Below are 13,928 nucleotides of genomic sequence, written 5' to 3'. Positions count from 1 at the left end.
CTGTCCGCCTCCAGGCTGGAGTTAAACCACCCGGTGAGTCACTGTCGTTGATCATCTTTGTCCCTCCTGGGGCGGGATGTGAGGGCGAGGAGATGGGTCGAGCATCTTGTCCTCGAGTCTGCAGAAAAGCTCGCTTCCCACCCAAGGTCTCCAGGCCACTGGGCACCAGAGGTCCCTCCCGGCAGCCGCGGGTAGGTAGCTCAGGGTGGTAAGCTGATAACGGGGGCGTGGTGGTGACCGGCTCCCTGTGCAGCCAGAAGACGCACCCGAAGCGCTCACCGTTTTGTCTCCGCGCCACAGGCCGGCAAGGTCCCTCCCCTAGGTCTCAGCCCCACCCCGCTGCTCGGCTGCTTCTCGCTCCCATCCCCATCCGACTCTGGGGCTGTCGGTGCCAGAAGGGCCCCAGGCCCGGAGTGTCGGAATTCCAGGCCTGCCAGAGCCACTTACCCTCTGGAATGGTCTCTCCTCGGCTCTGTTTTTCCCTCTGGAAGATGGGGTTGATGCTCCCTCCACCGTGGTTGTTCTGAAAATTAAAGCGAGGCGGCGGGCGGCACTCGGTTGGTCGCGGCCCTCGGCTGGCACTGGGGGGCTGGATGTACCTCTCCGCGATAACCCGCGTCCGGTGAAGCCTGTTGCGCCCGCGCATCCGCGCTGCCGTCCGGTGACTCGGCCGTCACCCGCTCCCAGAGGAAGCCGGTCAGAAGGTTACTCTTGAGTGGCCACAGCTCCGAGGGCGACGGCGTGGGCCGGGATGCGCTTTGGTCACCGCACTCCCTGCTGCAGAAGTGGGAGGGGACTCCCCACCGCTTTACAGTCGGGACCTGCCCCCAAGACCTACGCGGCCGGGGCAGTGGCTCCCGGCCCGCCACTAAGGCCCGGGCCTCCTAGGGAGCGGGGCGGTGGCGACCCGCTCTCGCTCAGCGGGTGTGACATCGGGCGTGCTGCCGGCAGGGCCCCGGAGATAGGGGAGGGGGCTAGCATTTTCTTACATTTTGAGCCTGAATCTGAGAACTAGAGAGTTCTGTCGCACTACATTTGGCATTAAAAGCATATTTCATTAAGTGTAAATATTAAAAATATGCCACAATTTTGCAGCCTTGACACCCGGAGTCTAAAAAAACGACTAACCCATTCTCTTGCTGTTTCTTGGAAGCCCCGGGGTCTTCCTGCCACGGTATACACACGCACACAAATACATACAAGCACACACACACGTGCACACACGCACACACACCACACTCGTGCGCGCGCACACACGCAGTTCCTTACTCTCGGTCCAACACTCTCCCCTCGGCGAGGTAATTACTGCCCTTGCCGGACACTGATTGGCCAGTCCGTTTCTCATCGGAGCCCCGCAGCCAATAGGCGGCCCCGCGGCCGAGGCCCCACCTCTCCAACCCCCGGCTCGGGTAGCTCGGGCCGGGGGAATGAATCACGCGGGGCCGGACTGGCCGCGACCCCCCGCCTGGGCCGCCGGCCGCCCGCCCTCGGACGCGCGACCGCCTGCGCGCCCGGATCCGGGCGGCGTCTCCGAGCAGCGGCCGCACTCGGGGCCGGCGCGGCATCCTCGGGCTGAGCTGGCTGCCCGCCCGGCCCGCGCCGCCCCGCCCCTGCTGGCCCCTCCCCTGCCCTCCCCGCCCCCAGCGGGGCCGGCCCGGGCGGCGACCAGAGCGGCGACGTGAAAGGCGAGCGAGGCGGCTGCCCGGCCAGCTGTCGGCGCGCACCCGCTCCCGGCCCAGCCCAGTCCGGCGCGGAGGCCGCTGCCTGCCTCGCGGGGCCCGACGCCAGCGCTCCGGGCAGCGGCTCCAGGGCCGGCCCGCGCGTGCGCCAGGGAGCCGCGCGCCAGCGTCCCCAGCGGGGACCGGGACCGGCCGCACCCCGGGCTCCCGGAACCCCGAGGAGCCCGGCAGAGCCCGACGGACCGGCGGCCGCGATGCCGGACGAGCTGACGGAGCCCGGGCGCGCCACGCCGGCCCGCGCCTCCTCCTTCCTCATAGAGAACCTGCTGGCAGCCGAGGCCAAGGGCGCTGGGCGCGCGGCCCAGGGCGGCGGCGGCCGCGAGGACGAGGAGGAGGACGACGACGACCCTGAGGACGAGGACGCGGAGCAGGCGCGGCGGCGGCGGCGGCTGCAGCGGCGGAGACAGCTGCGCGCGGGCTCCGGGCCGAGCGGGGACGCGCGGGCCCGGGCGCTGCTTGGGCCGGGCGCGCTGGGCCTCGGTCCCCGGCCGCCCCCGGGTCCCGGGCCGCCCTACGCTCTGGGCTGCGGAGGCGCCACGCGCTGGTACTCGCGGTCGCACGGAGGCTACGGAGGCGGCCTCAGCCCTGACAGTGAGTGAGGGCGCGGGGAAGGCGGGGGCCGGGGGGGCGGGCCGGGCTTCCTCCCCGAGCGTTTGCTCGGGACTTTGGGTTCGTTAGCGCCCTTTCTGGGCCATCCTCCTCGTCTGTAGGGGGCTCTGGGTCGTGTCGGGCCCCAGCAGAGCCCCTGGTTGAGCAGGTTTGGAGGCCCACTCTCCAGGACAGGGTCCGCATGCAGGGAGAAGGTTTCGCAGGCTCTGGGCTTCACCCGTCACCAGGCTCTGGAGAGCCCTTGGAGAGGAACTTGGAGACAGGGGACAACAGACAGCTAAGAAGAGAAAAGGAAGGGGGGGTGGGGAATACAACAGGGAAAGGCAGGCTATGGGAGGGGGCACGGGGGGAGGGGCAGAAAAGAAGAGAAAAGGACAGAGAAGAAAGAGAGAGATGTTGGGGGCGGAGAAAGGAGAGAGGGGGGAAGAGAAGATGAAAAACAAACAAAAAGCAAAAAGAAACCCATAAGTGATGGAGAGAACAGAGAAAAGATAAAGGAAGGAAAGAGAGAGGGTCAGAAGACAGAGTCAGACTCAGCAAAATGAAGGGGGCGTTCAGTAGAGGGAGCCGCTGTTGTGGAGGCCTGGATGGGGGGACAGCGGTCTTCCCCAGCAGCCATGTCCCCAAAGTCCCATCTCCCCTACAAGCTGCAGCCAGGGCCTGGGGCAGGGGCCTGGGTCTCCCTCTTGGGCCTCTCAAGCCCCTTGGCTGTGGCTGTGCAAGGCAAGAAGCCCCCAGTCCCACCCCTATCTCTCTCTTTTCTGCCCCTCCCCCTCCCCCGCCTTTGTTCCCTGCTGAGGGCTCCGAGTCTGGGGGTGGGGGGTTTTCAGCCCCGGAACCCGATCGATCTCCCCTCTTGACTGGGCATTCCAGTCCCTGAGTTCTGCTCCCCCTCCCCAGGGTCACTGCCTCCCTTGGGGACCTGCCGTTTGGAGGAAGCCCCCGGGCAAGAGGACTAGGAAGCTATTCTAACCTCAGCCCCCAGGCTTTGCCAGCTCCCCCCGCCCCAAGCGCACACTGTGAGGCCAGCTGAAGACTCTTCCAGGCTCTTGCTCTGAAATACTTTCAGCTCCAAGCGAAAGTTAACGAGTGCTGGGGGGCGGGTGGGGGGTAGTAGGTGGGTCAGACCCCTCTCACCTCTTGGATAACCCATTGTCTGGTGTGGGATTGAGCCCCTCGCAAAGGGACCCGCATCTCAGAGCCTACACCCAGAAGGTCCCAGGCCCCTGCCCCCTTCCCTTCCGGGAAGCTCGAGCAGGCCTCAGTGTTTGCCCCGAAATTGAGTGATCAAACGTAGTGCCCTTCTGGGGGTGTTTCTGAAAAGGGTCTCCCGGGGGGGGGAATGCGTTCCCCTCTTGTTCCTGGGGTTCTTCTCCAGCTGCAGCCCCACAGGCAGCCGCCAAAGAGCCGGTCCTTCTTTCGTATAATGCGGGTTAGGGGTCCCTGTTTTGTACCAGAGCTGGCAGGCCTGGCTTGGCTTCGTGTGGCAGCACGTGGGCCTCTGTGAGTCTGGGGGCCCCCCATATCTGGTCGCACACATGCCAGCCTGGAACCTGACCCCTCTTTGGACACCATGAGGGCTCATGCCACCAGGGTTGGGCAGGGACATCCGCAAATCTGCACACCTCCACGGGAGCGGGAGCGGCGGAGCGCAGGGACCAAGCTACAGACACAAGCCTGCCGGTGTTTGCACACCTTGCGGGCTGCTCACACTGCGGGCTCACCGCTGCCTTGTGAGGGCTGGCCGGGCCAAGCTCTACTCGACGGCCGCAATGCTGACCTGCAGCCTGTGTCCAGGAGCCTCAGCCTGAGGCACAAGGGAAACTGGCCTGAGTTGGCCTGCTGAGCCCGGAAGTCAGGCGGCTGCCCTTTTCGAGCTGGGCCTGGAATCTGGACCAGCACCTGGGTCCTGGGCAGACCCTTTCACCTGGAGTCATCATCCCTTGCCAGCCCTGGGGAGGGGGAGGCGTCTCCTCTGGGAGATTGTGTGGAGCTTGGTACTTGGAACACGAGCTCAGGGACCCTCTGTGGGCTTTTGTAGCCCCAAACCCACAGGCTCAACCACGGGCCCAATGTGTCTGGGGTGAGATGCGGCTGCCGCGTGTTTCTACGGAGCCAGAGCTGCCCTTGTCTGCGCTCCCTCTGAGTGTGATTTTGGGTAGAGAGGGCACGTCTCCATGGACATTTGAATTAGGGGCACAGGAAATGGGGGAGAATAGGTTTCCAGTGTCATCCGGTTGGAGTTTGGCTTGGGGAATTGTTTGCATTTGCTTATTCTCCATCAGTGGGAATATTTCTATGCAAGCGGGCATTCCGCATCTGCTCCTGAGCGCGAGTGGGGAGAGGTCATGGCAAGTCTTTATTTCTGTGTCTGGGGGACTTGGCCTAGGGCTGAGTGCTAGGGATGAGGCCCGCTCTGTGCTGGTTTCTGGTGTGTACGTTTCTCAGAAGGACCATCCTTTTCTCCGCGAGGTGTACCTCCGGGGCTTTTGTGTGTGTTGATTCGAAGTCACTGTTTAAGGGAGTCAGTCTTCTTTCTGTGCTTCTGTTTGTGTTTTTGTGTTCCTTTTCTTCCGTCTTCCCTCTGTCGCCCTCCGTGTGGACGCGCGGTTCTGGGCGTGAGTGTGTGGCCAGCGTGTTGGTTTGGAGCATTGCTCAGGTCTTCAAGTTCACCTCCAGATGCTCTGCCTTTCTCCGGTCCCAGGGTGAGATCTGCCGTAGGTGGGGCTGCGTGGGAACAGCTTCCCTGCTTGTGGCTGTGGGTGACCTCACGGGGGAAGCAGCTGGCCTCAGCGACAGGGCCGGGGGATCAGCCTCCAGAACCAACCCACGTTCCTCCTCTCCCCCCTGCAGCCAGCGACCGGGACTCACCGGAGACGGGCGAGGAGATGGGCCGTGCAGAGGGCGCCTGGCCGCGGGGCCCCGGGCCGGGAGCGGTGCAGCGGGAGGCGGCGGAGCTGGCGGCGAGGGGCCCGGCAGCCGGCGCGGAGGAGGCGGCGGAGCTGGCCGAGGCCCGGGCGGCGGCGGCGGTGGGGGAGGCGCGCGGCGGCGGCGGGGGCGGCGGCCGCAAGAAGAAGACGCGCACGGTCTTCTCGCGCAGCCAGGTCTTCCAGCTCGAGTCGACCTTCGACCTGAAGCGCTACCTGAGCAGCGCCGAGCGCGCCGGCCTGGCCGCCTCCCTGCAGCTCACCGAGACGCAGGTGAAGATCTGGTTCCAGAACCGCCGCAACAAGTGGAAGCGGCAGCTGGCGGCCGAGCTGGAGGCGGCCAGCCTGTCCCCGCCGGGCGCGCAGCGCCTGGTCCGCGTGCCGGTGCTCTACCACGAAAGCCCCCCGGCCGCCGCCGCCGCCGGAGCTCCCGCCGCGCTGCCCTTCCCGCTGGCGCCCGCCGCGCCCGCACCGCCCCCGCCGCTGCTCGGCTTCTCCGGGGCCCTCGCCTACCCGCTGGCCGCCTTCCCAGCCGCCGCCTCCGTGCCCTTCCTGCGGGCGCAGATGCCCGGCCTGGTGTGAGCCCCCGGCCGGCCGGGCCCACTCCCCGTGGCCAGTGGGGACTTCTGCGGACGCGCACACGGGCCGAGGCGGCAGCGGTGGCGCCAGGGGGCCGTCCGTCAGGGAGGGCAGGGACGCTCCCCTGGCCCTCCTGCGCCTCGGGGAGCGCAGGCTGCCGCCCAGGCGAGCCAAACCCCTGTCCGAAGATCGGAAGATCGTCCAGAATGTAACAGAGACGCAGGTGACTGTGGCTCCCCAAACAGTCGCAAGGCTGGATCCCCGCTGGGAAGAGAGCATCACAGAGACAGTTGGCCATGCAGCCCAGGGCTTCCCCAGCCCCCCACCCCCAGGGACAGGCCTCAACCTCGGAGCAAATCCAGCCCCCGCCCCGCCAGAGCCAGTGGCGGGGCGCAGTCCACAGCAAATCCAGGCTGTCCCAGGTGCTTCACGGAGGTGACCACTCTCCAACCCGGACAACCCTGCCTGGGACTGTGCATGGGCAGGACAGCAGGCCTCCGGGGCACGGTGATCAGCCTGATGGCCTTAACCTCGGGCCGGCAGAGAGAGAATCCCAGGAAGAGAGCCCCTGTGGAGCGGAAGGCGTGAAGATCCTTCCAGGTGGCGCTGCTCTCAGATTGTCCATTCTGGAGACGGGGCCAGACTGGGGCTTCTCTCCTGGGCTGCAGCCCCTGGTTATCCTGGCGAAGACATTTTTTTTTTTAATGAATCTACTTATTTGCGTATGGAATAAAAAGGGACGTTTTCTGGACAGTTGCTGCTGCTTTGTGATCACTGGGGCCGAGCCTGTCCTCTGGTAATGGGCTATGGTGGGCACCATCTCCCCCCTCCTGGAGCACCTTCCAATGCTGGCCAGGGGCAAGTGGGCAGGTGGGCAGGAGCTGGGGTCTGCGAGCTGTACTCTCAAGCCCCCACTTTCTCCAGACAGGGAGGCCCAGGAAGACCTTAGGGGAAGTCAAGGTCAGGGAGGAGAGGGGCCTAAGGTGGAAGAGGGGATTCTGCATCCTCTGTCGCTCAGTTCTGGGGCCTTCGCAACAACCGAAAGCCAGGAGTCGGGAAGGCAGAGCCCACTGGCCACTCACTTGGCACAAGGGGCTGCCAGCTGTGTGGCCCCCTGCGTCCACTGCCCCTTCCCGCACTGGAGTTGAGAGCCATCTCTAACATAGGGGTTTTTTCTTTTGTCCAAAACAAAACACTGGCGCCAGACAGCCCAGCAAGGTCAGGTGGGGAACAGGGCTCTCTGGCCTGGGCCTCATCCCCTGGACCATCTGCAGTCTCTCTTGAGCTGGGGGACTCGGACCTGTGGGCAAAGTGCCAGCTCAGGGCCCAAGTTTATGGGCTCTTAAGGAAAGCTTATTGAAAGCTTATTCCAATGGCTGGATCTCTACAGCCGGCCTGTTGCAGGGTGAAGACAGGGGCCTGCTGCATGGGGGAAGGACACTTTATTGGGTGTGCTTCTCGAGCCCAGAGAGAGAGGTCATTCGGTGCTTGAAACGGTCACTTCTGTAACAAAATTGAGCCCCCTCGGAAACCTGTCTCTGCCCCCTGCCTTTGGGACTTTGGGTGGAACAGACGCTCCCGGGCTGAGCTGCCCAGCAACTGGGCCACCCTCCGGTGTCCTTGGAGTTCTCAGCGGTGGCGCCAGACAGCCCAGGAGAAGGCGCCACGGGGGTCTCCCCCAGACAGGAGGTCCATCTGTCTGCCCCTGCCATCCAGCTCCGTGACCCGGAATCATCCCCTGCCCCAGCCCCTCCAGTCAGTTCCCAGTGCCCTGAGGCCAGGCCCTGGAAAGCTCCAGCAGCCCTCCTGGGGAAGCGGGGAGCAGTCCGTGGCCTAGGTGGTCCTTGCCCCTCTGGGCTCTAAGGTCCCCACCTTCAGGCTCCCAGTGCCCAGGGCATAACAGGGGTGGGCAACCTGAGAGACTCATGGGGCACCTCCTCCAACTAAGCTCCCATCCTGTTGCCGCATTTGCTTCCCTTTGAGGGTTGGCTCTCCTCTCCCTGAGGGAGGGGGGACCTGCCCCATGCTACTGCTTTTCCTGTAGGTTTCACTCGACTTTGCCAGGAGGGACTTACGATCTGCTTCTCTACAGCCAGCTTGCTCTAGCCATTTCCAAAGGTCTTCGCTCCTGACCAGCGGCCACAGGGGGAAGTGAAGTGCCAAGAAGGCCACTCAAGGGGCAGCACAGACCATCTCTCCCTCCTCCCACTCTCTTCCCCACTGTGCCCTCTCTAGGCATCAGCACCCTTGGCTCAGTCTCCCCTGGGACCCTGACCCTCCGTTGCTTGTGTGGTGACCTCATGCTGTCAGCAGACGAATCACTGCCAGTCCTCAAAAGGATGCATCCAGAAGGCCTGGGCAGAGCTGGCCGCACCGCGGAGGCCTCCGGGCCAGCGCAGGTCCCCCCGCCGGCCACGGCCACCTGCTCTCTGCCGCTTTCCCTCCACGCACCAGGCGGGCCGTCAGGCGGTGCCGGCGCTCTGTGCTCCGCGCCGCACCCGCGCGGCGTTGCACCGCGGTGATGGGATTCGGCAACGGCCGTGGTCCCGAGCTCTCGGACCACGAATGGGATCGTTACAACCCAGGTTAACGGGGTTATCACCACGAGGCAACCGTTTTATTCGACTGTTTGTGGCCCGTGCGGGTGCGGTCTCGAGGTGGTGGCGACCAGACCGCAGGGCGCAGCGAAGCGCTGTGTGGCGCCGCGGTCCCCAGGCGGCTCGCCCACAGCGGCGGGTCGGTCTGCACCAACCAGAGCTCCGCGTCCGCCCGGGAGCCACCTGGCGCCGGGGCCACAGGCGCGCGAAGGTGAGGAGCCGTGGGCGCCGTACCCTCGGACCCGCCCGCCGGGAAGCAGCGAACCCGACGGCCCGCCGCTGGAGTCAGAGGGAGGAAGGGTCTACGTGGCTGCACACGCGGGGCGGATTCGGGGAGAAGGGCTGCGTCCTTGGATGAAGCAGTGAAAAGATGGGCTGGAGAGCGGCTTCCTGGCCGCCGGCTCCTCCGAGATCCGCCGGGTGGGAAGGAAGGCGCCAGGAGGAGGAGGGAGAGGCTGTTGCCCTGCGCGGGAAGGGGCGCGAGCTGGAAGCCTGGCACTGAAATACAGAAAGTGGATCCAAACCTGGATTAGGCCGGGGGCCTCAGGGAAGCTGGCTTCACCCCATGATTACCCAGCGTCCGGAGGGTCGCACCAGGGGCAGCACAAACCAGAGGGAAGCGCGGTAGGGAACACGAAGCCCTAGAGGGCGCGCGGGACCAGGCTGGGAATGAGCCTGGCTCCGGCGCCATCACTGCGGGCCAACCTCGCCTCGCGCACGTTGGCTCCGCTCCTGGCGGGAGAGGAATGGCTTTGCTCTGTCTCTCCCGCACGTGCCGTGGCCGCACTCCCCAGCCCGCCAACCCTAGCTTCTTACATGAGATCCGATTCCAGCCACCCTGGGCCGCCTAGGGTTTCAGGCTGCAGAGTCCCTGAGCGCAGTTGGGTCCACAAGGCTTCGGACACCCTGGCTGACCTGCCAGGATTCCCAGCCAAGTTCATGCAGAACCAGACCTGCTAAAAGGGACAGGCCTGTCTCATTTCCCCCAGGGTGGTTCTCTGCCAGCCCCACCCCACCTGGGCACTCCCGGTCCTGGCTGAGAGAGCAGGCACTGCCCCACCCCAGCTCACTTCTGCCCGCCTCATTCAAAGCCCTGGCGAGGGACTGACGGGCATCCTGGTAAGTGCCTTTCTCCTAGCTGGCAGTTCCCCATCCGCACCCTGCACCTGGGAAGCCCCCGCCTTCGTACTCCTGCCCAGCCAGGGCCTCCCCTCCAGCTGACCCCTCCTCATCAGATACAGGTCAAGGGCTGTCAGTGGCCCCCAACCTCCTCCCCACAAGCTTGGCCTGGCTTCGTGGGGTGACGGTTTCGCAGAGCCTTGGCTCTGAGCCTACCCAGAAGGCGACCCACCTGGGCTGAGAGCTGGTCAGGTGGGTACCAAGAGGGAGGCCAGAGGGGCTGGGCCGGCTTCTCTCTCTTCCTCCTGTCTGTAGGTGTCTCCCAAGCATCCTTCAAAGCCTTCTGGCCTCACCTGGCAATTCTAGAAAGGTAAACTGGGGGCCGAGGGGCAGAGACTCTGGGGCAGGGACTCCATGAAGTCACTGGGCCACCGAGGCCCAGACTCCCCTTCCTCCACCTGGCGCTAGGGAGGTCAGGGCCCCATCCTGGAGTCCCCCCTCCCTGATAGCCTGCACACTCAGGCAGTGTTTGCCCTCCCTCCCCACCCGTCAGAATCACCTGGATCTTTTCCTTTGGCCGCCCTCAGTGCGCATGCCTCCTGCATCCGTTAGCTAGGAGCAAAGCCTGAACCCGGTGATCCAAGGTGGGTCCCCAGGGCGGCTCACCACGCAACTGCGTACAAACCCTGTTGCCCTCTTGGGGAGAGGGACGCTCCCTCATGGGTAGACTGGAAAGGGGGCCACCCTGTTCTGATAGCACCGAGCTCTGAATCTGGGACTCGGATGGACGCTTGGGACAAAGGTGCAAAGACAAAGATCAAGAACCACGAGGCAGTCTCCGGCTTCACCACTTGGAGAGCAAACAAGAGCTGACTGCCTGGCCCTTGCCAGCTCCTGCAGCTGTTGGCTTCAGTTTTTGTTTGTTTGTTTGTTTGATTATAAAAGTAAGAATGCTTATTATTGATTATCTGGCAATTGCAGTAAAGTCAAAACAGAAATACTTTGCATTTCCACCATCAAAAGTCAACTGCTAAAAAAAAAAAAAAAGTCAACTGCTTCTGAGTATTATATGAAGCTGTGGATTTATTGTGAGGCGACTTATAGCTGTATTGTTAATTTTTAAAAGTTCTTATCTTTTAATTTTTAAAAGTTAAAGATGCACTTATGTATTTACCGCTGAAATGATGTGATGTCTGCGTTTGTTCGAAAGTATCTCAACAAAAATAAACAAACTATTTAATTAAATAGTAAAAATGAAAGGGAGAAGCACAGATGAAATTAGATTGGCCAGGAGTTGATCATTGTTGAGTGGGGGCTGGGTACATGGGGCTTCATTTTAAGGCTTCCTCTACTTTGTTTTATATTTGAAAACTTTCATAATAAAAATGCTTTAAAAAGTGACTGCCCAGAAACGTCAGGGGTGTGTATCCCTAGCGGCTGGTTCTCTGCCGGGGGCCGTTTTCGTTACAGGTTTATTTTCATCGGATCGCAGTCTGACCTCGGTTCAGTTTACATCCTGCTTGCTTTTTTTCCACCCCCCCCCCTTGCTTACTTCGCAGTGCGCATTAAAGCCCGTCAATTCGGTCTCTGCAGACATGTTTCAGGCTTAAACTTCCCTCTTTCTCCACGTATCTGTCCCTGCCTCCATCCCTTCCCCACTGGTCCGGGCGCTCCTCTGGGTCCCCGACCTGAGCGCCAGCGCCCGCGATCACCTCCGCCCGGGAGGCCTCTGAGAGCCGCGGAGGACGGATCCGGGCTGGAGGAACGCTGGCGCCGCCTCCCGGCTCTCGCGGCCGGCGTCACCCACGCGGACCGCGATCTCCCGCTGCTTGTGCAGCCCAGGTCCGACCCCGCTGCGGGTTTGGGAGACTGAGCCCGGAGGCCGCCCCTCTGGTCCTGGGTTCGTGTCTTCGGTTTCTCGGCACCTCCTTGACGCTCTCGGCGTCCCTGGTTCCGCAGCGCCAAGACTCGGACTGAAGTGGGGTGGGGTGGCTAAGGCTGGGCCGGACGTCCCTGGAGGGCAGATGGGGAGGGGCTCACGTGCTTGGAGCTCCATCCCGAGAGGCAGACCAGTCCGAAGCGTGCTCCCTATCCCCTGGGGAGAGGGTGAGCTCTCGGATCCTGGGGGTGTGAGGGCCCCGCCCGACGCGAGAGCCGGCAAGGTGCATGCTGGGCGCCTCTGGGATGCGGGCGCTCCAGCCCCGAACTGCGGGACTCCCTGGGGTCTCGCCAACCCCCTGGATGGGGACCTGGTGAAGGCTAGCGCGCACGACCTCGGCGGTGCCTCCGGGGCCCCGGCTGCGCGTTTCCTTTCTCGCTCAGATTCTCTGCTTTAGTCGGTCTCCGCCCCTCCGCCTCTTTCTCTCCATTCTTCTCTGTTCTCTTCCTTCCATCAGAGCTCAGGATTCCGCCTGTGCGTCCATCCCCGCTGCCGCGGTGCCCCCCTTGGCTCCATTCCCCCCCTCTCCGGGATGAGATTCCTCCCCACTTCGAACCGGCCCAGATAAGAGTCGGGGAGGCCGGGCCCCCTTTAAAGGTTTTATTTCTTTGCGGAAGAGCGCACTCCGGGACTCACGGATCCCGACCCGCTGAGGCCCTACGTCGCCTCGATCCGGCTGGGGGGAGTCGGCGTCGCCGCTTCGCGTCCGGATCCCGCGCCTGCCCCTCTGGGGCCCTCGAGCCGGGCTGGCCCCTCTCCCGGCCTGAGTGTCCCCCCGGGCTGCCCGAGCTTGAAGGAGAGAAACTGGCAGTGGCGCCAGCTCCGCGGCTCCCGGGACCCGGCGGCCGGCCTGCGCGGAGCGGCCCCCTTCTCCTCCCAGGCCGTGGGGCGTCGGAGAGCAAGGCCAGCGCCGCTCTAAACCCTCCGGGCCCGCGGCCCTCCGGGGTGCCCCGCCCCCTCCCCGCAGTCCTTCCGGCCCCGCCCCCACCCTTCCCGCCGGAGCCCAGGCCCCCTCCCCGCCCCCAGCCCGGCTCACCTGGCGTCTCCTTGGCGTCTTGGAGTCTGGCTCGGCCTTCGGGCCCCGCCCCTCGGTTCTCACCTCGCCCCTTCCCGCTCCCCTCTCCCCCGCCCGTCCCTTCCCCCTCCGGCTCCGCGCCATCCTTGCGGTCCCCGCGCCACCACCTAAGACGCCGAGCTCTAGCCCAGGGGCCGGGGCTGGGGCCGGGGAGAAGGGAGGTGCCTGAGCGCGCCCGGGTCCCCGAAGGCTTCTGGGAGGAGGCGGTATTAAACCGGAAGGCTAGAGAGGAGTGAAGCTCCGGGTGCGCGCAGGTGGAGACCCGGCGGTTCGCCTTGTGTCTCGGCCCTTGGTGGGAGCAGCTGGACCGCACTCTCTGCCGTCTGACCCTCGGGTCGGGCCCCCCGTTCCACTCTTCCCTCCCGGAAAGATGGGGCGCAGAGTTAAGACTGCCGGACCGTGTGCTTCCTTCGCCGGCCGTCTGCGTGGCTCTGGGAAAGTCCTTTCCCCTTTCTGAGCTCACCTTTCCATCTGTGGAGTGGGTAGGTAGTAGTGGTGAAGGTCGCGCGGCCTATTGACAAGAGCGCGGGCTCAAGGCTTGCTGCTGGGTACACAGCCTTCTGGGCCCCTGCTCAGTGCTGACTACACCCGGGGGCACCTACCGCCGAGACCCTCAGCCCACAGGTCCGTTTCCTTCGGCCTGTGCCGGGGCCGCCGCCTGCCACGGCTTGGTCCTGAGCGCAGAGTCAAATCGCTCCCACCCCCATTCGCGCGCCTAATCAGGCTCCCACTGGGGCTCCAGGACACCTGAGGGTGCCCGCGCACCCTGTCCCCGCAGGCCGGCGCACGCATGCGCAACAGCCCTCCAGGACTACAGCTGCACCCCTAACCCCGCCAGCACCGGCGACATCTCCGTCTGCCCCTCCAGGGCCCAAGCGCCCACACTCCCAGACCCATAAATCCTGACCTTTGCCTCATCCCCAGCGGAGACCCAGCGTGTCCACACGCCTGTGTCCCCCACGCCCACCACGGGCAACTGCGCCTCTTCCGTTCTAACCACACAACTGGCCTCGGAAATTTGACATCCAGAGGTGCACACAGACCCTGGCCCAGACAGAGCCTTGGGCCAACCAGCCTTGCTCTGCTGTTTCTTTCAAGAGCTCATGGTGGATGCCCGTGATCCACATCTTCATCACATTGAGGCTTTCCTTGAGCTGGGAGCTGATCAAGCTCTTTACCCGAATTGTCTCACTGCATCCCCACAATAACCTGGTGGGCGGAGTGCTGTCCCCAGTTTAGGAGTGAGGATTCCGGCTCACATGTGTGATCACACCCAAGCCCAGATCACACAGACCACGTGTGCGGGAAGGCAGAGCTGGGTCCAGCTCTCTTTCCAGGGAGGAA

The 13,928-nt window shown here is 64.1% G+C and overlaps 1 protein-coding gene across 1 annotated transcript; it reads left to right on the top strand.

Annotated features, from left to right (window-relative positions):
* The first annotated feature begins 1,651 nt into the window (after window positions 1-1,651).
* Window positions 1,652-6,605, top strand: HMX1 (H6 family homeobox 1). Its single transcript, XM_082464411.1, has 2 exons — window positions 1,652-2,330; window positions 5,202-6,605. The coding sequence occupies exons 1-2, from the start codon at window positions 1,934-1,936 to the stop codon at window positions 5,855-5,857; spliced, it is 1,053 nt and encodes a 350-aa protein (XP_082320537.1). The 5' UTR covers window positions 1,652-1,933; the 3' UTR covers window positions 5,858-6,605.
* Window positions 6,606-13,928: the final 7,323 nt, after the last annotated feature.

The sequence above is a fragment of the Balaenoptera physalus genome (genome assembly GCF_965194825.1).
Source record: "Balaenoptera physalus genome assembly, chromosome: 5".
Classification (NCBI taxonomy): Eukaryota; Metazoa; Chordata; class Mammalia; order Artiodactyla; family Balaenopteridae; genus Balaenoptera; species Balaenoptera physalus.
Note: the sequence above shows the minus strand (reverse complement) of the source record. Positions and strands in the feature narration are given on the sequence as shown.

Excerpts from the sequence above, each read along its gene's own strand:
- HMX1 (XM_082464411.1), top strand. The coding sequence starts at position 1,934 with ATGCCGGACGAGCTGACGGAGCCCGGGCGCGCCACGCCGGCCCGCGCC. Across the intron at positions 2,331-5,201 it reads AGGCGGCCTCAGCCCTGACA|CCAGCGACCGGGACTCACCG; the intron begins GTGAGTGAGGGC and ends TCCCCCCTGCAG.